Below are 23936 nucleotides of genomic sequence, written 5' to 3'. Positions count from 1 at the left end.
CCACAACCAGCCACTGCTACTCCATAGCTAAAATACTGATATTTGTTTTTGCACCACATTTCAGTAGAGACTTTTATGTCAAGACTCTTTTCCAGTGCCAGACATTTCTACTTCTCTTAGTTCACTTTTAAATATGTTTGTTATGAATGTGGGCATTTGTAGCAGGTGCAAAACAGCCTTGCTCCCAAAAAAGGAGTTTTCCTGGCTGAGAAGCTAGTGTTTATCATCTTTATTTTTTTTACCATGTACCATCACTCTGTGATCTTGATGAACCTTTCCTTCTTAACCTTTACTGAATAGTTAACTGTCTTTGTATTGTCATAACTACTACCCCCTGTGGCTCTGAGTGCAGCTCAGCTCCAGCAACCTTTCCTGCCCCCTGGCTTCTAATTTAGTTAATTTGTCTCCCCAACCTACACCTCTAGAATTTGCTGTTAACCTTAGGTTAAGAAGGAGTCCCTCCAAACCATGAAGGTTTTGCATTCCTTAAAAGGTTCCCCTGTGCCTAAATAAATATAACTCCCCACACTTTGCACATCTTCTCCTCCGTACCTTGAGATCCTCACAACAGTATGAAGACAGGAACGAATAGGTGTGTCAAAGCTGGCATGGTGGAAGGACGTAGATAAGGAATAGGAAGAGGGAAGCTGGGGCAGGTTTGTCAGGGGCCTTGAGGACCTGACTGAGAAATTGGGACTTGGAATGGTAACTACAGTATATCCAAAAGGGCCTTTATCAAGTGTGCCCACCTGAATGAAATATTTAAGACAAACTTTTAAAATAATCTGGTCTGAGACTGAAAGGCAGCTTCTTAAAAGCCAGTAAATTACATTTGTTTTCACAATCTTGTAAATCGCAGTTACATGATGGAGCATGAGAGCTCTCAATTCACTGGACCAAACCCAGATGTTCATTAGAAACACAAATCCTTCCATGAAAAGTAAAATAGATTCTTAGCAGACTTTTTTTTTTCATATGTTCAAGGGGCTTAAAGGAGTCCAGTTAAATCAACAATATCCAGGAAGTTCATAGTTAAGACTGAGAATCTGGGGTGCTGTTGTATGACCTTATTTTGGGCTCAAGGTGTAAATTAAAGCTGGTGTGTCAGCTCAGGTATTCAAGTTTTCAGCTTGTACTGTGGAATTTCCCAGTCAGTTACTTAAATTTTCCTGTTGCTGAATAAAGCAAAAATTCTGTATACCATATATTTGCTCATCATAAAATGCAACCCTCACCTCCCCACCCAGCCCAGTCACAGCTTCTTTGTTGGCTAAGCTCGCCTGGTTTATGGGCTTTTCAGTCTTTGTAAAGTGTAGTACAGTTAAGGACTTCCACATGGTTCTTGCTCTGAGGCTTTTGTGAATAAGCAAAGCAAAGCATTTGCTTCTATGTTCAACAAATGCATCAAATATGGTTCAAATTCTCCGTTCTTAAATGCAAAGGATAATATTGATTTTGTTAAGGTAAATGTCTTTAATTGTATGCTATATAAACTCAGCTCTTCTCAAGAATAATGGACTTTCTGGGCACATTTCCAGCACAGCAGTATGAAAACATATCTTTTAGTGTCTCTTGCAGGAAACTGCAGAGTTAAGATTTAGATGAAGAAAAATTAAATGGACTTTATCCCCACTGTTTATAAGCTATACATAAGACACGTGTATCCAGATAGCAATTAAATGTGTATAGTACCGGATGCTACAGAACACCTGTTAATTATCTGGTTCTTTTACTGGGAAAGCAAAAAATGTCTGAGAGTGAAGGATGGACCTTATCATTTGTTCTCACTGTATAATTAATATGATCTATAGAAGCTACGTGAGACCTTTATTCAAGAGACAGTGGGGAGTCTATTTGCCAATAGTGGTAAATCCTGTCTTACACAGAGGTCTGAAAATGTCTGCTGGAGTAGTTCAAATGTCATGATTCAGAAGTGTAAAGGCTTATGATTGGGCCCAAATTCAGTGGACAAAGTGATCCAGGTATTTTAATAATACACAAACACACAGGCAGCCAATGTCCTTTGATTTATTGCTAAACTACCATAGTACAGGCTATATAAAAATATTTTACAGATAGTAAAAATCATTAAATTGGAGGTTAACAATGTTTTGCATAGGAATGTGAATGATATAAACCCCATTTCCCTTTTTTTAAAGTTAGACTTTTGAACAAGCAATTTGATTAGAAAAAAATCCGTTAGAATAATTGGAAAGTTATTTGCTCATTTCAGGTGTTAACGAAACATAGGCCAAGACTTTAGCAGTGAGGCTGGGAATGAAGAAATATCAAAACATTTTAATTTACTTACGTCCCAGTCACTGCTACCCTTACTCACTGAATAGCACCTGACTACACTCACAGTCACATTGAACTACCTGCGTAGTAAATCTGTGTTCAGCAGTGCATCTACATGTGCACATCTACTGCGCAGTAACCAAAATTACTCTGCAGTATGGGCATGCATCTACACATGTACACCTGTACTGCATAGTAAATATGGTGACTTACATTGACTTGAGTGTAAATTTGATACCTGTTTCATGGAGGTATTAAATTTACCCCCGATTAGTTACTGTGCAGTAATGCATGTGTAGACACCTTACTGCGCAGCAACACCGTGTGTGTGGACTAACTTGGGACTAACTTTAGTCCCAAGTCAGTCCACACACAGTGTTAATATGCCTTAATGCCTGTACGTGTAGACGCTGGCCTATTCCCACTTACTTTTCACTACATTTAAGCTGCTGTATATGCACAAGTAGATATGCCCAGCATAAATAAGAATGTTGGAATCTAGGTCTTAGTATGATGCTAATACAAATATATGGATTGATCGGGAATGGAAAGCATAGCCTTTTAGCATTTGTGTAGATCCTATTAGTTTTCTTGTCTCAGCCATTCTAAACAACTGTAAATGCTGGAATTAGCTGACATTTCTGTTTTTATAGAGAAAGAACTCAAAATATAACATTTCTCCAGTTGCCAGTCATTTTGATATATGTCTCTTTACAGCTACCAGCACCTTCATTTGAAACTTTATTGCATCAGTGGTCAGGTACTAGTTTGTTTCTTTGGACGCTACACTGGAAACAATTAAACCATGGATAAACAAATTGTACATAGACTATAATAGAGGAAATTAATGACTGATGGTTAAGAAAATTGTTATCAGCTGTCATCCACTGGAGTTATAAAGTAACATAGATAGGAGGGAAAACTCTTAATTTCACACAAAACGTTCAAAGTGATGGACAGTCCCCAGTGTATTAAGAACTATACACTTTTGCATTTGATAGCAAACTAGATACCTTAAACTACAAATGTAAAATCATAGGCAGTACAAAATACATAAGGCAAAAGACTAGAAAACAATATGTAATTGAGTGTTTTGGGAACTTGCGGTTATTAGGCATCCCTTCCAATTGCACAGGCCTAAACAGTATAAAAAATAAGCATTCAATACAGAGAATGAAAGTTGAGCACAGTGGTGCAAAATTTGTGCAGCTCTTTTACCCATTTAAAAATTATATATAGAGAGATGTTTTCTTGACTCCAAAGGGGGAAATATTTATTCTCTATTAAGTAATGATTTGAGGGAGTGTGAAGTCAGATTAGAAAAACAGGTTGTTCAAGGCTGTGTGTGGAGTCATTGGAATATTTATCAAAATATTGTTTTTTGGGAAAAAATAGTTCAATGACAAATGCATAGAAAAGTTAAGACACTTGGAAAAATGCAAACTGACCATTTATAAATATCATCCCTAATTCAAAAGATGTATACTGGGGAAGATAAAAAGCATAGACACTTTCCTTTTTTAAAGATATGGATTACAAAATATATTTTAAAAAACATGCTAGCTAATTTTGAGAACTCTTTTAGATATATTACCAAGCAGCAGCATTTTTATACAATGGAGAATAACATAGTGCTGTCTTTGGAAATATTCTACATTCAGAAAACGGTGTATTCCTACAAGAAGAATGGAAGTGATACATATTTACACGGATACAAATAAAGCAAGTGCAAAAAACCATGGCTCTTCTACATTCTTTCTACCAATAAAAACACATACAATAGACGCTTTCATTCCTTTGCTATTGTTCAGGTCTTACATTTTGCTCATTCTCATGGAGAAAAACAAACACAGGACTTTATATTTCATTGCAAATACCTTCATGAGCAATTACTCCCCTGGCAAACTTTACTTCCAACATTCATATCTAACAAAAAAAAAAATCTTCCCGGTATCTGTGCACTCTCATTACACTCTCAGCCTGTTTACATATCAAGAATTATGATTTTATTTTATGCATTCATATAGTTAATGCAACAATTATAGAAGCTCATCCTGTAATTTGCAGCCAAAGCTCTAACGGAAAAAATGGAAATAATAATAAAAAAGATAGAGATGAACTTTGAGTTACAATGAACCCCATGTACTTAGCATGGTATAACATTGATGGAAAACGCATTAGAGCTGTTCACCCTTCAGACAATATATTTGGAAGGCCTTTGGTACAATGGCAGGAAGGCACTGCGGTGAAACATTCAGATAACTGAGGAAAGACAGAATTTCCTCATGTGCAAATATGGCTATCTTCCAGATAAAGTGAGAACAAATTACTCACTAAAAGCTATTAACTCTTCCAAGGTGAACCTAATGTTTCTACAGAAAGAGAGAGAGAGCAAGAGAGAGAGAGCAATTCTTATTTATGTAACAATATTAATACTGGAAAAACACTGCTCAGCAAAAACAGGAAATAATTTAGTACTGTATACGTTGAAGCTCTTCAGCATAACTATATTATTTTAACATATCTGTTGTTTTGGGGGTTTTTTTTATTAAAAGAAAGAGATGAAAATGCATAACTCTGTCTTAGGATCCTCCCTTCCTCCAGAAATAAATATGAAGTTGGCTAAGACTATGTTATCTAATGGCTGCATGTAAAATGATGACAAGCAGATACAGTAGCATAGCCTGCTTCATGTAGCTGTAAATAAAACCACTAAAATGTAGTCTATATTATATACATCTATGGGGGCTCAATCCTGAGGCTGGCCTCATGCAGGTACACAGCATTACCTGAATGGAGCCAGAGCCAGGATCACGACCCAAGTCTGTAACTGGTTGGTGCATGGATCTGCACACACACCAACACACATACAGGTGAATTACCATATTTTATGTTTTAAACATAAGGAAGAAATGCAACCAGCTTAATATAATTTGCAGCACATGAAAATTACTGTCCTACCCTACACAGCCCAGTTCTTGAAGGACAACATAAGATCAATGGACTTTTAAGTCTTCCACAGAAACAGAAGAGCGAGCATGGTTCAGGGTGGATCCCACAATCTGACTTCCGTGGAGCACTACACCAGCTGTATGAGTCACAACCCAGGATCAAAGCCCTTAGTTTCTCTGTTTATACTTTTCTTTCTGGTTTCTGCAGCCATGCCTCACAGTCAGAAGAGCATAACCATTAAGAAGGGGGCAACAAAGCAAGATGCTCAAAACAGTAATTGGAGGGCTGTACCAGGGTTGTTAAGCACACACAATGGAAAGGTACTACTATTACAGCACATTCCAGTATGGTAATTGTATGCCCAACCCAGCAGGGTTTCTAGTGGATTTGCATGTGCAAATCAGGCAGGCATTTCTAAACAGAACACTATCCCTTTTTGTTCCTTCCTTTCTTTCTTTTTTTAATTTTAAATTGCCACCTAATAAATTACAGTGTGGTCAAACATGCCATCTCGCCACTTAATTGTGAAAATAAGTCTCCCTAGTTCTTTGTGCTGCTTATTAAATATCCCACAAGAAAAAGGAAAATATTTACGTGGGGAGATGAGCTGCCAAATAACTTCTTTTTTTGATGGGGATTTTTAGTAGTTCTTTGCATAAAACAGGGGAAACACCTTTAGACTGCACACTTGTTCATTTAATGCCAAATTAGATAAAACAGCTCCTGAAAGGTGAACTTGCTGTCTCCTCGAGAATCCACACAGTTGACAACAGATGGATGTTTTGTCTGGAACTTCAGGCTGCCTTAAAAAGAACCGGAGTTCCTGAATATCTCATGGTAGGGAATATTCTTTAAGCAATAAATTCAAATAGATTTTCTGGGGGAAATGAATGTGTTCCAATACTAGACCACTAGAGGTGGTGTTTAATATGCAATGCTTTTACTTTATATATAGGTCATTTTAATGAATCAGACTCAAAGCCCCAGGTTTGTTCCTATGGAAGCCAATGGCAAAAAAGCAGCCTATTAACCTCACTGGGTAAAAGATACTTCTTTGGTATCATTTACTTAGGGATCATGTGTAGCTGGCAACGTGAACAGCAGGAAGAAAGAGTATGGTGTAATATTTAGTTTTTAGTGTTGCTGAAATGACATATTAGGGAATAATTTTCTGAAAAGATCTGAATCATACGAAGCAGAATATTACTGTCTAATGGAAGCAATGTCTCTGTTATGCTAGCATTGTCTAAAATATACAAGCAGCATATGTTAGACCCCCTTGTGAAGGAAGCAAAGAAAAGCAAACTTCACAATCACTCCAGCTGTCTAAGTGCCAGTTTGGGGTTAAGAACAGAGAGAGACTCAAGCCACAAAATTCTGCTCCAAATACAGACCTGGGTTTGAATGCCCTGAGAATGGTTAAAGCCTGGGTTTTTAGTTGGCCCACTTGCAGAATTCAGATTTCAAATACTCCTAACATCCAGGGTTATTTAAGATCCAAGGCACTAAGCGAGGCCAATTTTTGGACAAGACATCCTGAACAGTACAGTCTCCCCCTCTCTCTCCAAACATAAGCCCTTGCATAGCTTAGGTGGCAAACTTGAGTTGTAAAAAATACCGATACATTTTTACTGTAATTATGAAGAATGCTTGAGCCAAATTCAGCTTTTCCTCCAGGGCGCTTATGCTGTTTTCTTTCTTGCGCCATCGGGAGAACATTCCACATTAAGTTTAGTTGATCTAATTTGTTCATAATAAACTAATTCATGCTGTGGAGATGTAGACACAGAGGTGCTCAGCCGTCTTTATTTTGAGACCATGGTGTCTTTCACTCCAAGTGGGGGGGTCTTTTGGAAAGATCTCCAACTCTGCATATTTCCTAGGAGCTTCTAAAGGCTATTGATTTCTGTACGAAAGATTATTATTTGATGGACTATCTATCATGCTTAGCCCTCACTATATATTTATGATCAGTGCATGCCATGCATGTTGTCAGGCCAACATAGCAATGATGTGTTAAAAAAAGACAGCATAAAACTCAGAAAGCTTACTAGGTGGCTAATTGTTGATGTCAGTGATGTTAGATAGTCTCTTTATAGTGATAAGTATTCATCAGTACAGCACATTAAAGCTATGTGTTGGCATCACAAGCAATGTATAGCAATGAAATAAAGCCTCTAGAAATTGCCACTGGCTTTGAAAAATGGTGGTTTCTTTTGGATGTAACTATTTTCCCTGAAGCTTGTGTGGTTAAATATTCTGGCTGCTAAATGAGAACAGTTAGGAATTGAAGGTAAGCTCTATCTTAAAATAAACAGCAGATTTCATTATCAAAAAATCTAAGGAGCTGTATATGCATTAGGTGAACATTCACGTGGGCCAACCACAAATTCTTGGGATGGGCATAATTCTGTTCAGAACGATTTCTCTAACACCACCAGATGCGTCTTCATTTTCTAGGCTTAATTTAACTTGGGCTGTTGCTTGGAAATATTAAGCTGACCTCTTTGTTAGTTCTTTTCAAGTATCCCTCTTCTACAAAGGCATAAAAGTTTGGATAAGAAAAACGAAAGGCCCTGGATTCACTGGGCACCTCCTGTTTGGTGTTCTGAGCACAGGGCTCAGAGTTGGAAAAAAACTGGTTCTGTTCTCAGGTTAGGCAATGACTTGTGCAAGCTTTGGCAATTAACTTAGCCTCCCTATGACTTGGTTTCCCTGCAACAATAAAATTTGGACTAAGAATAGCTAATCCACCTTTTTAACAGGCTTATGATCTGGGAGAAAATGTACTATTACTTTAAGGCAAGTGATGTTATTCTTATATAAAATGCATGGGAGCTCTCTTCCCATATTTTCCATATTATCTAAATAAGCACAAATATACAAACGCAATGGCTTTACAGAGCTCTGGAGTGACAACTTTCTACTCCCTTATTATTAGGAAACCCACACACACACACAAACACACACATGCACACACAAGCACGTGCATGTGTGCGTGCGTGTGTGTGTGTGTGTGTTTTTCTGCAGCAGGCACGAAGAGTTTCCTTAGACACATGCTTCGGTATATGAGAACAATGATCTTTGGATTAAAGGAAGGGTGTCCTTTTTGATGTTTACAGAGAGAGGTGGTGAGTTGCTTAGTCAAGGCTGTCAGCTTGATGCCAATACATTGTTCCTTGCATTGAATCGGTGCCTTGAGATGAACAGTTAAGGAAGCAGGAGGTTGTAGGGGCAGTGGAAGGATCTAAGAGGTCAGTTATGGAAGGATTCAGTAAAAGTTGTCTCACAAATTTCTTCTTCTACGTTTGATTTCTGGCAGGGAGTCCAGAAAACTCCTTCCTGATAATTTCGTTAACTGTGAAATAAGAGAGAGAGAGAGGAAAAAGATGTTAGAGCATTTTGCAAGTGTGAAGCATCCAAAGCAATCCATGCACATTATATAGAGTCCAAAACACCCCCCACAGCTTTTGTCATGATAACATTAATATAATTAAAAATAAAACTTTGAACTGAACTTTCAGGTGTTCCTGCTTAAAGGGAGTAACTGATCTTGTTTCCTCTAATTTCTGTTCTTCACTCCTGCCCCGCACTAGTAATCGCCCTCCAGGCCTTTCAGTGTCACATTTACAATCAGAGCCCAACAAACACTTACTAAATTCTAGGCAACGAACGTTATGGTTGTGACCCTAGGACTATCTCCCATAAAAACAGTCACCGAATTCAGCCTTGACTGACTGGAGGGGTAACACTTTTTTGGATAAGGGTTATGGGCTATGCCTCTCTGCTTTCCCTTTTTTTGTGCCCAACATGCTTCAGGTATTTTGGAAAAGTCATGACATTTTTGCGTCCTGCAAACACACCTGATGCCTCATAAATAGCATATTTCCTCTTCATGTCATAGATATTCTTTTACATTAAGAGGAAAAGTCCCAACGTATCTGAGCATGTTGGCATTCAAATTAGGGTGAAGACAGGAGAGGCAGAGAAGAGAAACGCTAAGTACTGAGAACTATATCTTGCCATGTGCTGAACCTGACACATGCTTGCCTTAAATGTGCTAGGAGGCGTAGTTGTGTGCAAGCATTTTCACTCTTGCGAGTATGTTTGTTCCACTGTGTATATTTTTTTACTCTAACTTCCTGAACCTACGTTCTAACGATTAATAGTGAAGATGAACAAAATGCTGTCGGGTACTCCCTTCCTTTCTTTCAATGTAAAATCCCACACAGCATGCAGCATGTGCTACTCTACACAACAGGCATTCTCTAACTTCATTTAACTCTTGTACAAGACAGGCAAGTCCAAAAGCCATTTCAGATCTTTTATATGTAAAACATTGTCTGGTCAATATTCTGGGCTTGCACTTCCAAGTGGGCAGTTCTCTCCTTTGGCCTTATCTCATTTGTATCTACAATTACAATAATTGTTTGTGTGCATTATTGCTGGGATTAGCTATCCAGGGGCTCTGTCTGCTCACACAATTACGGTGATTGCTCTTGGAAACTGTGTGTAGAATAATGAAGATAACTGGGCCTGTTCAAACACATGAAAGACTTTGTTCTTCAGTCTGGAAGCCCAAGTTTTGAGTAAAATTGCTTCAAGTGCTTCTACAAATTAAAAAAAAAAATGACTGATTGGTGTGTGCAGCTAGCAAAAGAACGTGATAGCTGGACCAGTTGAGGACACAATATCTAAGTTTTCTCCTCATCCTGAAAGCGGTGGAGAACATCTGATTTGGCTCTGCTTTTAAATCCAAACAAACCAACCTCTACTCACAGTTGCAATCATGAGCATATTTTCTGTCATGCTAACTTTGGACTTGCACTTAAAAATTATTAACTGTGCTAACACCATGTCTCCTCTGACTGAAAACCAGAGAGAGTGAGAAAGCACGTTCACATGCACTACTTGCTAACATGTCCTGTCTTAAAAAGAAGGCGCTTTCCTGAATCAGGGCTAAAAAGAGAGAGAGAGAAATAAACTGAAGACTTTTTGATTAAGCAAAGAAAGAACCTTATAGCATAAAAATTCTGTGCACCACAGATAAGATTCAACAAGAAATGAACTTGTTAAGAGCAAAGGCCATTTCAAAGAACAAAGCACCTTTGACTTCAATGGAACAAGCTCACCTGTGTTTCACAGACCTGTAGTGTCCTTTGAAAGGATCTACATTTTGGATTATTAGGGAAATTTAACAATTAGAGGATTGTGTTTCTGCAGTTCCAGAAAGGTGGTGGTTTCTGATATCCCCAGTGTATGCTCTACGAAGTAATATCTCACTTACTAATGGTCTTAGACTTCTTAGAAAAAGTATGTTTCTGCCCTCTAATAAGGGAGGACAGGACTACTTTCATTGACTTTTGTGGGCAATGATTGTGTTGATGACTGTCAGGCCAAGAGCAGGCTCACATGAAAGAGAAGCAGTAGATTTGGCTGGCTTGTGGGCAACAGTACTGCGAAACCGGCAAGCAACATCATGCTAAAATGGAGGTTGTTAATATGGTGAGCTTTTAAATGTCCTGTGGTATTAGCAATGTGGGAGGTGTCTTGTGGGAAACGTGCTATGTACAAACTAGTAGTTGGGGACCACTGTGCTAACAGAACCGAAAACACTTTCTCCTCTGAAATCTGAAAGAAAACTGAAAAGGTCAGATTCAAATCAGAAAATAATCTACTCAAAGGTAATTAATATGGTTCTTTAAGCGGGAAGACTCCACACCACCTAGTTCAATTTCAAACATATAATACATGAATATATGTAAACTAATACGTATAGGCTTTTCCTTTGCCTGACAGCATTTCTCTATAGCTTAAAAAATGGCTGTCTTATCCCCAGTGTACTTGGGGAAAGCAAGTAAATGTAGATTTTAATGGTTACCAGTATATGGCTGAACTTCCTCTCCCTTATATGCAATACAACTCAGTCAAGAGCAAATACAGACTGTGCCATACTCCATTTGCAAGGCACCCTGTCCATGATATATATTCTACTTGCTCAGAGCCAAAATCTATAGCTCGTACTACATCTCAGAGGAGGGGGAAGGGGGCAAAGATGTTCTCTGTGGGAAGGAGAAGAGAAAGGTATCTCTTTAGCATAGTTAAGGCTGCAAATATGTCCCACAAATGTTGCACCAAACCCTACATAGGGGAAAAAATAGCTAGTAGCTCTACTGGATCTTGCTTCCCAAATGCTCCAGTCCATTAGGATCTACTGGGTGCATCTATACGAGACATTTACTGCACAGCTGCCTAATTAGCTTCACAGTAAATGTCCTGGCTTTTACATGTGGCTCTATGAGGTCACAGTAAACTAATAAACTCTGCAGCAGGGTCGTACTTGTAAATACAAGTTCGACCCTGCTGCGGAGTTTTTTTACGGTGCAGCACTGGACGTGTAGACACTGACCTGGCTGAGTGGGGCACAAGGGTGCTTCAATGCATGCTGCCCACTAGCCCCATCCTGAAGCACTCTCATGCCCCAGCCAGCCCCTCTGCAGCACAGTGAGCTAGGCAGGAGCAGCCCTGGGCTGGCAGGCTGAGCCCCGGGGACCCCTGCCGGCCAGGGCTGCTCTGACGCAGCTCAGCGTGCTGCAGTCCTGGGAGCATGTTCAAATGGTGTGCTTGGGAGCAATAAATGCTTGTGTGATAAGTGCCAGGGTTTATTGCTGCACCTTAATTGCACGTGTAGACATAGCCATTGAGCTCCAAATTAATGCTGCACAGACGTGAACTCCTTTGTGTGGGCCCCACACATTTAACTGCACTCTAAGATGGCAGAACCATGCCGTTTTCAATGCATCCTGGGCTCCTACATGCTCCCTGAGTAAAGAGATGGGCTCAGCTTGTATGTGTAGAGCAGTGCTTTTCAACCTTTTTTCATTTGTGGACTCCTAAAAAATGCTGAATGGAGGTGCAGACCCCTTTGGAAATTTCAAATGGAGGTGCAGCCCCCTTTGAATTATAAGTGTGGGTTTTAACACACTTTTGATTAATCATGGTCATCTTTTGCGATCCCCTTAGACATAGTCTGGAGATGTCTGGGGGTCCATGGGCCACAGGTTGAAAACCACTGGGGTAGAGAAATCCCGCTGGCAACACGGCTCAGAATTGAGCCTTTCCTTCTAATTCCAAGTAGGATATGGCTTCATGACCTCAATTTGACTAGTGGAGATGCCTGTTCAAAAAAGGTGTGTGCCAGCAAGAAGTTGGTGCCGGCTGTTATACCGTGAAAAGGGATTGTCACCACCTCCTCATCCCTAACCTCCTCTCTGCCCCTCTGCTGTTAGCTTCTCTAAGTTTATCGCTGCACATCTGCTGTTCTGACCTTCTGCAGTGTCAGCAGGCAGCCAGTGGGAGGTGAGGTCGGTTTACTTTCATGCAAAACCTACTTAGACTCGGCTTAAAGGGCTTCCTGTTTTCTCTACCCAGGAAATGAGAGGAGCAGATCTTCAATGGAAATTTTTCACAGCCTATGCTAAAAATAGCAGTGAGGTAAAAGAAGTGGGCATCAACTCTAGCAGGGTCATTTCCTTTATAAAAAGAAGTGGGCTGAGAAGGCAGGCTGATTTATTTATCAACACATTTGTTCGTTCAGCCAGCGTATCAAAAACATATTGCATATGCATTTCCTTTTATTTAATGTGATCACCTTGTATGGAAACATGATTGCCAGAGCTCATTTTGATCTCTAGTCTACCGTTCTAGATGAAAAAGAGAAGGTAAAATCCCTACCCCGTTTAGAAAATGTAATTAAAGCCAGCTCATTAAACGTACTGGAGCAAATTCTTCAGGGGATTTTTTTTTTATTTAATTTTGAAACCTGAAAGTAAAACAACATCTGTAATGTGGAGCTTGCGAGCTAATGTTACAGAGACAGAAGACTGGCTGGGATCTTGCCTATTGGAAATATGGATGGTTGTAGCTGATGGATGCAAAACTGGTTTGGAGACTGTGGTAAAGTAGTTGAAATAGTGGGTTAGTCAGCTTTACTTTTTCTCCTGCTTGATGCAGTCAGTATTGCTGCAGTTTGATAGTGGGTTTTGTGGGCTGAGGTAATAAAAAGAGATGGTCAGTTGACATTAAAGAACAATGGAAATGGCAGAGAGAGAGAGTGAAGCAGACACCCTTATAACCCCACTGACTCCAGCTTCTTTCACACTCTGGCTATAACTACTGCAGAGCTTGGCTTACTGTTTCTGCTGTGGCAGGTGGGGTGGGAGTTTCCTGAGATGCGTAGACCAGACTCTCTTTGCTGTAATGATCTGAATCTTATAACTACCTGACTTGGCTGATGAGGCTGCTTCCTTCTTGCTATACAGCGGAGATGTGAGAAGGATTTGGGAGGCCATTTTTCATACAGCACCTAGCCCAATGAGAGTCTGGTCTGTGAATGGGGCTCCTAGGCACCCCAACATAAATAAGCAAAGAACAGTGACAAGCGTGGATCCAGTCTTCTGTGCTTGGTGGTATCTCAAATTGAGCCAAATGAAGTTATGCCCTTTAGCCCACCTTCCTCCATGCTTTGGGAAAGCCTGGATCTGATAGCAGTGCCTTACATCACTGCAGCAAGCTACACGGGGAACAACATATTGGGACTCTTCCAGATTCTGGAGGAAGGGTTGGATGGATCCGGATCTTAAATATACATTCTAAGCTCATCTATCACTCTTTTCTTGGTAGCACAGTAACACTGTCTCTCCAGCAGTGAATCCCAGTCTTGCTATTCTCAGCGGAAAAGAAACAAATTCTGCAACTAATAAAATATAATAATCATGTTCAGGCAGTTGCCATGTGCCTGCTTTGGAGAATGTTTGCACTGTGCATTTTAATAAAAAATCATTGTTAAAACAGGACCAAGCAACTCACAAGGGCACATGCAAACAGTATGAAAATTAAATAATGTAAATGTGCATTTAAATAATGTCTGACATCAGCCAACCAAGGAAGTGCCCGCTTAGGCCAGAATTCCTACCACAGTTTCTGTGATGCCTGTGTATGAGATATAGGAGCCCTAGGATTTGGAGATCCCTGGATTAGTTAACTATAACAGAATGGCTACAACACCATGGGAGGGTGGGAGGTACGGGATGCCTGTATTTTTTAAGTTTTGCAACTCAGAATCAGGCCCAACTCTTCCAAGGTATTTAAGCACCTAGTTTTGGGGTTGAAAAATAGACTTTATTCATTTGCACTACATTTAGACAGTGTGTTTAGTTACACGTGTTAATCCCATCAAGAAAAGAAAGACATGCTGGTATCTTGTCTGCAGTGCAAATATGTATGACTGCATGGCTGAAAGGTGCAGAAGAGAATGGACACTCTGGTAAAGCTTAGGTATCAGCAGCATCTTTACCAGATTGTCCAATCTCTCCTGTATCGTCCAGCTAGAGTCATAATACTTGCAGTGAAGACAAAGTACCAGCCTATTTCCTTACTCTGAATCATAAATGGGGAGTTAGATAGGCATCTAAATGCCTTCAAAATCAGGCCTGCAACAGAAAAAAATCCATATTTGCATGTGTGGAGAAACATCTGAGCCCACAAAGGGAGACTGGCACTTTGCAATTAGATATCTAGTTGGCACATGCAAACGAGGATGTTTCGTGTATGAACACTGAACCACATTTTCCAGGATGACTTCCATTTTGCAAGTGCAGTTTGCACCAAGAATGATGTGCTTGACTGCGGCAGCAAGCACAATTGAGAGTGCTAGACCTGTAGATTGTTAATGGTCCAAATTCTTTGGCTTGCATGTGCATAAGATGCATCACAGGTAATGGACATTTTTTAAAAAGGCAGTTTTCTATACGTTTTCATGGTCTTTTAAAAATTTGGTCTTGATTGTGTTTTGGCATATTGTTTACTTCTTGTTTTTATGGTAATGTATAAAGAAACTGTAAAAGCCATTAAAGTGCTATTGGTTTACTTTAGATCTTATATACTTGAACTTCATAAATATACTAAGCCAAATGTAGAGCTGCGTGAGCAACGGGACGTATTAATGGATAGCACGTGAAATGTTCCAAGTTTAATGAGGATCTCGTCTCCCTCCCCACCACAATTACTAACCCAGTGGAGCCACTTAGGCATGGCTGGGTGGGAAGCAAGGTGGCACTTCTTGCAATGTCACATCGCTTGCAAAGCCCCCATCTGGAGAGGGGATGGGAACTTTCATATTAACTGGATTGGTCCAGTGGTCCCAAGCACCTAATATTAATGGACTGAATACTAGCCATATTGGGGGCTGGGCTTTTTTGAGGAATGGCATGTTTCCCTACATCCCTATAAAAGCTCATTTATTTCTATCCATCACAATGTCATTGTGCAGATCTGGAAATCATGGACCCATAACCCATAGGAAGGGCTGGTATTTAGCGTATTTGCCCAAATCTCTGGTATCTGGAGTCTATCACGGGCACTGTCATAGTCTTTCTGTGTGACCTTGGGCAGGCTGCATAACCTCTTCTTACTTAGTTACTGATCTGCCCAGTGGGGTTGATCATTTTCACCTGCCTTGCAGGGGTGCTGAGGAAGATGAATTCACTATTTGTTTGACCTTAACAGAGCCCAAATCTGTATGGGACACAATTCATGGTCATTAGTAATGATTAAAAAAAAATCTTTTTTGAGGTGTGTATGGTGCTTTAAGAAAGCCCAAGTCTGTTTTATACAGGAGGGATCAGAGACTCAGCTGGTTCAAATTGTTGTAGCTCTACAGAAATCACTGGAGCTAAGACAAATTACACCAGCAAGAGGATCTGCTGCCACGTGAGAAAAAGTCTCCAGAACTGAATGTTCTCCTGTTTAAATATTCTCTTTTTAAATCGGTACTAAAAGCTTGTGTGTAAGTTTCTGGAAAAGCAACTATCTGCAAGACCAGCCAAAACAATGCTCCTGGACATTTGCAACACCTCTGACTTGCAAAACTCTCATCAGCCCAGCTTCTATACGAACAGCTCTCTATGGATGAGTACATAAATCCCAGGGAAAAATAAGGGTTTAACGATGGAAGACACATTGCCTAACCCATAGCAATAGGGAAGTCAGTGGGAACTGCAGTTCTTGTGTATACAGTTTAGCCTAGCCAGTTAAAAATAGTGGCTGCCAATTGCTGTTTTTAAAGGCTATCTGATAGCATTTTTACTAGGAATATGGTAACTGGCAAAAGTAAAAGTATTACTCTGGCTCACTTTCAGGCCGAGGATGCAAAATCTTGAGTCTATGCACATGACAAAGCCATAATTCCTAAATGACTATAAATTAAGCCTCTACGTTGTGTCCTCCTTGATTAACAAATTTAAATGCTAGAGTCAGTAAATGAAAACTGAGAATTACACAAATGGGTCTAATTTTGCAGCTCTTGCTCAAACCATGCTCATAAAGAGGCCAAATTTGGACGTGATGTGACTCTCCTCATTTAGAGCTTTATCTAGTGAAATCAAGGGAAGGATTCCTCTTAGCTCTAGCTGGCATTGAGTCACGTGCTTGTAAATCAGGAGTAAGTTTAGTGAAGTCAGTGTGCACACACTACTAATCTCTGGTCTAATGGGAGTCCTGCCAGACTACAAGGCTGCAGGATCTCACTTATAATTCTTGTTAGAGACGCTAAATCTGTAGTACCGAGTAAATTCTCCCATCTGCGCTGTTCTGCCAATTAGAAATCCTGCACAGCCATTGCTGTTCCATGGATGTGAAAAGGAGTTTTGCATCTGAAGATGTGACATATATATGCATCAGGGAAATAAGGGCCCTGCTCAAGGAGTGGGAAAGTAAATTTTGCTCTGCACTCATGAAGCAATGCATCTGCTGAGAAAACATGCTTGAATAAACAGGCAAACTCGAGGCTCTAATGACCTAAGATAACTACCAAATGCACATGTCAATATTCTTTAACACAGCATGCACAACCAAAGCTGCTTCCCTGCCCACCGAGCCCCAGATATTTCAGACATATCTACAAGATATAGATATATAAAATGGAAGTAAAAGGAATAATGATAATAAAAAAGATTTAAAAGCCTTTAAGCCAAATAAAAAGTGGTATGATCTTTCAAAAAAATTTTTTTAATTAAAAAAATAAATAAAGGTTAAGAAAACACACAGCTGGAGAAAAGGCAGAAAAATACTAATTACCTTTTATTTTGATTGCTTGGATCAAAGATCACAGTCATTCTGTTTCATATAATGTTTTGTATCCAGCTAAGGTGTGTATCTATCAGCTCTGAAAAAGATTTGCAAAACCATTTTTGAGAAAAAAAAAGTAACATTCGACCTCTACTACAAGGGCAAATGTTACAGTTATTGGCTACTCTTGTATTTTGTGTCTCAGTTTATTCAATGGACATTTCAGCATATACAGTACATAAGGCAGAACTTAACCGCTGACCTTTTTATTTGCTCAGATCCAGCACTTTATTTTACTTTTTTCCACTTTTCCTCACTGATATGATCTAAAAAGTAATATTCAAACTTCTTAACTTCTTAATCTTTTATCACAAACTGTGCAGAAGTGCTGATAATTTGATCTGAGGTTTCAGAGGCACAGGAGTTCATGTGTCTTGCAAATCAGGTCAAAGACTAGTCACTGCCTTTTACAGAATTCCATGTAATTATCATCCTAATGGCCCAGGAAGACATGATACATTTATGCCAGATCAGAAGTCAGTCTCTTTTCCCCACGGAACTAGCCCCAGTGGCTATGTAAATTAGCCTTTGCATTACTTCTGAAGAACAGGAAAGAAATCGGAAAATAAATTCTAGAAGTTACAGTCTCAGCTTGAACTGCAAAAGGGGGAACATTTTTTTCTTGTAAAATGTCAATACTTTAAATTCCATTTCTTTACTTTTTTCTGTCACCACTCTCCACATTTCCTTTAGATTCATCACAAAAGCACTTGGCTCCTCTCTAAACACCGTATGGAGCTTTGAAAAATCATGACAATATTTAAAGAATGAAAAATGCCCCTTGCAGGCTAATATAATTTTAAAACCAAAATTCAGAAATGTCTTTGCTGTTGGACTTCTACTGACTATATATAGAAAGGAAATATTTTATTTGGCTCCCTAACATAGCGTAGCCACGTATTATGCACTTGGACCTGCTATCCATGACATACTTTATGCCCTATCTCCCGGAAAACTAGCCTTTGCATAAGCAAGCAGCAGAGCAACTCCATCCCCAAGGTGCAGTCTTAGAAGTATCAGACACAGGAAGACAAGTCCCAGCAAGTTGTAATTTGTTTTTTTCTTTTAGTTTTGTAACTAAAAGCCTGAAAGATGCATTCTAGATGCTACGAGATCCCCAGACTCCTGCTTATGCTTCATTTAATAACCCTAGGGAGTGTCTACACGTTGCCTTATGGCAATGTTGTTATTGTGCTGTGCTTTAGTACTTCCTTTTGGAAGTACTAAAGCACAACACAGTAACCACCCATACTGTGCTTTACACATGGCGCACGGTTATTTTTAGCAGCTATTATGCCGTAGTGGCACGCTACATAGGGGCATCACTATGGCCAAGTAGCTTCTGGTTACATCTAGACAGCTGTGGATGCTACATTGCTGTAGCACATTACTACAGTGACATAGCATCATGTGTAGATGTGCCCCTAATGTATGAATCTGTCACAAAATTCTACACTTTACTTGAATGAATGGGCTTGGATGCATCTTCGGACCTTGCTAACACTTGTGTATTTCCTTATTGTCATATGATATCTCCCATGGCAAGCCAGCCTGTTAATTAAATTTAATTAAGGGAAACAAATGGTAATTACATTTAATTAAGCCAAATAAATGGTATTTCATACACTGTCTGACAGTTTAAATGCATTCCCCATCCATTCATCAAAATCATTCCAAGAATCTAATGCCATCATCTAGATCTAGTGGAAAAGAGAATTTAAATTAAGTCAGATTTTACACTTCTGACTGAAGCCCAAAATCAATATCAGAACTCCACTTAGCCCATGAATACCCTCTAGTTATTGTAGTTCAATGATGCAACTCACAGAGCAAGAAAAGAGATAGACACAGACAGAGAGAGAAATAATTGAGTATTACACTACTTCACCTAGAATCTTGAACAGGAAGCTGGGTGTGAGTGTAACAAAAGGTTGGGGGGGAGAGGGGAAATCAAGCATGTCTCTGCTCTCTTCTAAACCAAAATATCTTATATGCACAACGTAACACCAGCATCAAGAGAAAATTCAAGATGGATCAGGAATCTGCTTATGCCACAGACTGTTATTACCCTGGTAATCCAAGCATGACCCTAGAACATCTGCATCCAAAAAAGAGACCAGGCTTTATTCTTTTATTTTAAAAGTAGCCTTAATTATCTAAGGCTACTTTTGAAATAAAATAATTAAAAAGGAGCTTATCTTTCCTCCTAAGTTTTATGACCTGGCCCATGTCACCAAGGCTTCATTTTCCAAAGTGGTCACTGAGGCACAGTGATGCAAATAGGCACTTGAAGTGCAAACGGAAGTGAACTCCCCATTGTAACTCACAGTGCTTTGCAGGAAGTGCTATGAATTACAGTGATACTCTGGACCCAACAGACATTTGCTGTTGGGTCCCAGGGGCTGGGGGACTGAGTTGGAGCAGCTGTGAGTCTGCAGACACTCTTCCCTAACCATACCTCTACGCCCTCCCAGTCCCAGCTCTGTCTTCAGGATGGGCGTGGGGGAAGGGAATGGAGGCAGTTTGGTCTGGGGTTTTTCAGCCGGTGCTGGAGGGTGGGGTGCGTGAATTGGAGCCCCTCACCTCGAGGTGCCACCTGAGCTGTCAGCCCAGCCCTGCCCTCAGCACACGCAGACAGACATTAATGAATATGCTCTGTTTTCATCTGAACCCTCAAGCAGTAATGATTCAGAGTTTTACAGGATGAGGCCCTTTTAATGAGCTCTGCAGCTGTGCACTTGTGTTTGGTCACAGTTGTAGAGCACATTCAGGAGCCAGGTTGGGTGAAAATTGTCACTTCTGTCTGGGCCTTTGGTATCCAAGTAGGTTAGATGTAGGTTATTACAACACTGCATATGTCCACCTAAAACATGTCAAGCAACTCCCATAACCTTCAGCTAAATTATGAGCTCTCGGTACTTCAGTGCTACATATGTACACCTGAGCACTCAAAAATTGAAGAAACCCAGATCAGAGAATGCTTTTGAAAACTTAGCCTGAAAATCTGCATGCCTCTGTTTACTTAAGTTAATCCCTCAGACAAAATGTGTTACTCAGAAGCACAGAATATTGCCATAAATAGCAAACCATCCGGGCAGAAACGCATGTTTCCTGCAGGCATTTTCTTCTTAAAGGCCCAAAGAAAATGGAACGCTTACGAAGAAAGGAAAACGGAGAACTTTTGCACAGTGTAGCCAATTTGAAACCCATGTTGCTCCTTCTCCCCAGCCCCATCTGCCCCCAACTCCATTCCTACCACTGTTCATAGAGTTCTTCGATTCCCTTTCCCCGTTGCCATGCTTCACTTCAGCCTGTTCCACTATTCCACTAATAGTTATAGCCTTGTAAATCAGTAATGAGTCACACCTAAATCTGTAAGGAATTAGTTAAAAAGTCATTACATCTTTGTGGCCGGAGGAGGTTCACACAGTTAATCAGTTGAGAAGAGTACTGGGTGTTAACTGATTGCTTAGTTCCCGAAGTTAGTTTACTGAGGTCCCACAATAAGAGAACTGATCTCCAGAGTACAAACAGCAAAGGTGGGGGGGAGGGAGTCTTATATATAACTGTGAAGGCTCCGATGGGGGAAATGCATCAGTGTCACGTGAAGATGAGCCAGATGTAACGGTTCTAAAGATTGTAAAGGGTAATTTATGATGGTTTTAGTTGTTTAACAGGTTTTCCCTTTGTAAGTTGAGTCCACTGAGATCAATGCTTTGAGGATGCTAGAATACTTCTCCACAAACCATACTGCAGGTGCTGCAGTATTTATAGAAAACACACATGCTTGTCTTTCTCATCTTAGGTCATTTTGCATGGAATGGCAAGAAAAGGTTGATTTGTAACGGCACAGCCATTTTTGTTTCAGAAGTGTGATTTCCTGTTTGCTTGATGGATTGCAGTATTTTATCACTGGTTTTTCATCAGGAGATTCTAAGATAGGCACAGACTCTGCCCACACGTTGAACTGGAGGAAGAATTTACGTCACTTGGTAATCAGGAAAGTGTGCCAGGCAAAGGTTTCATGTACTTTCCCTTCTTTCCTGCATACTGTTAGGCATTAACAGATCAATGCTGGAGGCCTCTGGAACTCATCTGGAGGCTCTACCTCGCTGATATCCAGAAGACTATGGTTTGGGGAGTGAAACTGGCTTCCAGCCAGTACGTGATGGGGAAGCTGACCCCGCCAGGAACGTTACTCTGAATGTCTTTCCTAGCACCCTTCTTCTGAGTGGTCCACAACTTTTCATGTACTTAAGCTTGAACAGATCAAAGAAACTTATTATGGTACCTAGTATTATCACCAGTTTTCCATTTCATGTGCCAGTGGAGTAAAGGAACTACTCAGTGAGTAAGGGCAAAACTGTCAGACCTCATAAAATAAGGGGCAAAGGTTATTGATTATATTGACCTCATAAATTAGACATCATGCAAAGAATGAAGAGCTTAGATATCCTGTTTATCTATTGGTTAGGTGCTTGTGTGGTTAGTCTTAACACAAGTATGAATGAGGGCACTGGAAATTGAATTGAAAGTTTAAACTGTTACCTCCAGAAGCATACCTTGAAAATGGACAACTAGTTGGATTAAGGCATGGTGTAGACTTCCAGCACATTGTGGATTTGATCTGTACTAGTTTTCCATAACAAAGTCTTTTTTTAAACTTACTTTATTTCTGCTTGCATATATTTAGATATGTCTTTCTTTCTGCAGTAGTTTGATGCCAGATAGTTTTGGCTGAAATTGTAAGGGGAGGACATGTGTTTGAGTCATGCAGCTGGCTCTCTCCGGTTGAGAGTTAGTAAATTATTAAGAAGAGATTAAGTTGGTGTTTAGTTTTAGTTAACATGTGATGAGACCAAGTGAAGTCAAAGCTTGTATACTGAATATTCCTTAAGCCAGATTGGTTGGCTCAACCAATATGGAAATGTTTCATCAACCAGACTGAGGCTGAAGAAGGGATGTAAGTACAAGGCAGGAGTCTCCACTTTGTCACTTCTATAACAGATGTTACTCCTATTTTTAAACTTATGCAACCTATCACTGGAGTAATGCTGTACTGTCTCACGTTCATGCTCGTCTGAGTGGATGTTTAGAGCCCTTCAAACTTGCTAAATATTTGCTGAGATAAGCTGTCTGGTTCAGTATGAACAAAGATGTTTTAGATGCAATATATTAAAAACAAGAAGTTTAGCTATGACTTGTTCCTATGATAATTCACACCTCCTGTATTAAATGCTAAGACAAGTCACAGTAGTTACCACAATGCCTCTAAAATAGCAGCAATAGGCAGGAAAAGCAGATAGATGCAACCACGATTTTTCTCCTGTCATTCTGCAGTTTTACTGCAGTCCTAGACTTAACCTATTTGTTAGGAAACAATATGAGTCACGCATATAAGGTGTTTTACAATGAGAGGCAGAAATGACTGAGAGAGTCCCTTTTTTGATGCAGGCATCTGAGGACTGCTTGCAGCCTATTCATCCTGTATGTCATAAATAAGCCCATGGAGGCCTGTGGAGTTTCTCATTGGCCCTCTGGCAAATTTAAATTCTCTGGCACATCTGAAATAGTGTTATGCTGGCTTTAGGGTAGTACAGTGCAAGGAGCTGTCCCATGGTGACAGACAAGATGTGCAGTCACATATAAACATTTCTGCCAGTTTGTATCCAGAAAAGATATGCAGGGAGCCTTCTGCTAGCAAGCTCTCAGTTTTCACACACAGCCTCAGTAGCAGCATGTGCAAATAAGGCACATATATGTTCTGCGTGTGCAGGTGCACAGCAAGGCTGGAGTTTTCAAAGGAGTCTGTGGGACTGAGTGTCCAGTTCCTACTGACAACTCGTGGGCATTGGAAACGTAAGGCCCTTGGGATCCTTTGGGAATCTCAACCCTTACATATATGTAAATGCTCCTGTTCAAACCCCAACACCTCCAGAAGCTGCAGTGTTTGAGTGCCATTAACATTAGGAAGCAGTTCCATATGTTCCATAATGGAACACTGTCATGATGTTACCATGTACAATGTCTCCATCGTTTGGCTTGCCTTTTGCTTTGGGTTATAAGGTCTTTGGGTCAGGGACTGTCTGCCTTTTTTTTCTTCTATGTCTATGCAGCGCCAAACACAATGGGGTCCTGGTCCATGATCACAGTATGTAGAAGCCTCAGGGATACAAATGATAATGTATGCCAAATGCAGGGATGAAAGGAGGATGTCCAAAGGATGTACTAAATGTAAACCCATAAAGTAACATTGCTACTATGAAGGAAAAAACAAAGACTACAGGAAACCAACTCCATAACTGTATTTGCATCTTGTCTAAATAAGGGCAGAAACCTCTTACCAGCAATAAGTCTGAGATTATAAGAAAAACTCAAATCTATTGCCCAAAGAGCCAAAACTTTCAGTATGAATCTATGACAGTGATAACACTTTTGTTCTGCGCGGGAGGGGAAGGATGCCAATTACCAGAAACCGCACCAAGCTTTTTAGTGTGCAG

At 40.1% G+C, this 23936-nt stretch overlaps 1 protein-coding gene across 5 annotated transcripts in view; it reads right to left on the bottom strand.

Annotated features, from left to right (window-relative positions):
• Window positions 1-2014: 2014 nt before the first annotated feature.
• The window catches only part of NFATC2 (nuclear factor of activated T cells 2), a 131379-nt gene continuing 109457 nt past the window's right edge, over window positions 2015-23936 (bottom strand). For 4 of the 5 annotated variants that reach the window (XM_059733141.1, XM_059733142.1, XM_059733143.1 and 1 more), the window contains exon 10: window positions 2015-8608. In XM_059733141.1, coding sequence (XP_059589124.1) covers window positions 8553-8608 — 56 coding nt within the window. In that variant the 3' untranslated portion in view covers window positions 2015-8552. Of the gene's footprint in view, window positions 8609-17385; window positions 17474-23936 lie in introns of all 5 variants that reach the window. The other variant, XM_006266916.4, reaches the window with a different exon arrangement.

The sequence above is a fragment of the Alligator mississippiensis genome, chromosome 9 (genome assembly GCF_030867095.1).
Source record: "Alligator mississippiensis isolate rAllMis1 chromosome 9, rAllMis1, whole genome shotgun sequence".
Classification (NCBI taxonomy): Eukaryota; Metazoa; Chordata; order Crocodylia; family Alligatoridae; genus Alligator; species Alligator mississippiensis.
The sequence above is the reverse complement of the archived record's forward strand: the minus strand, read 5'-3'. Positions and strand labels throughout refer to the sequence as shown.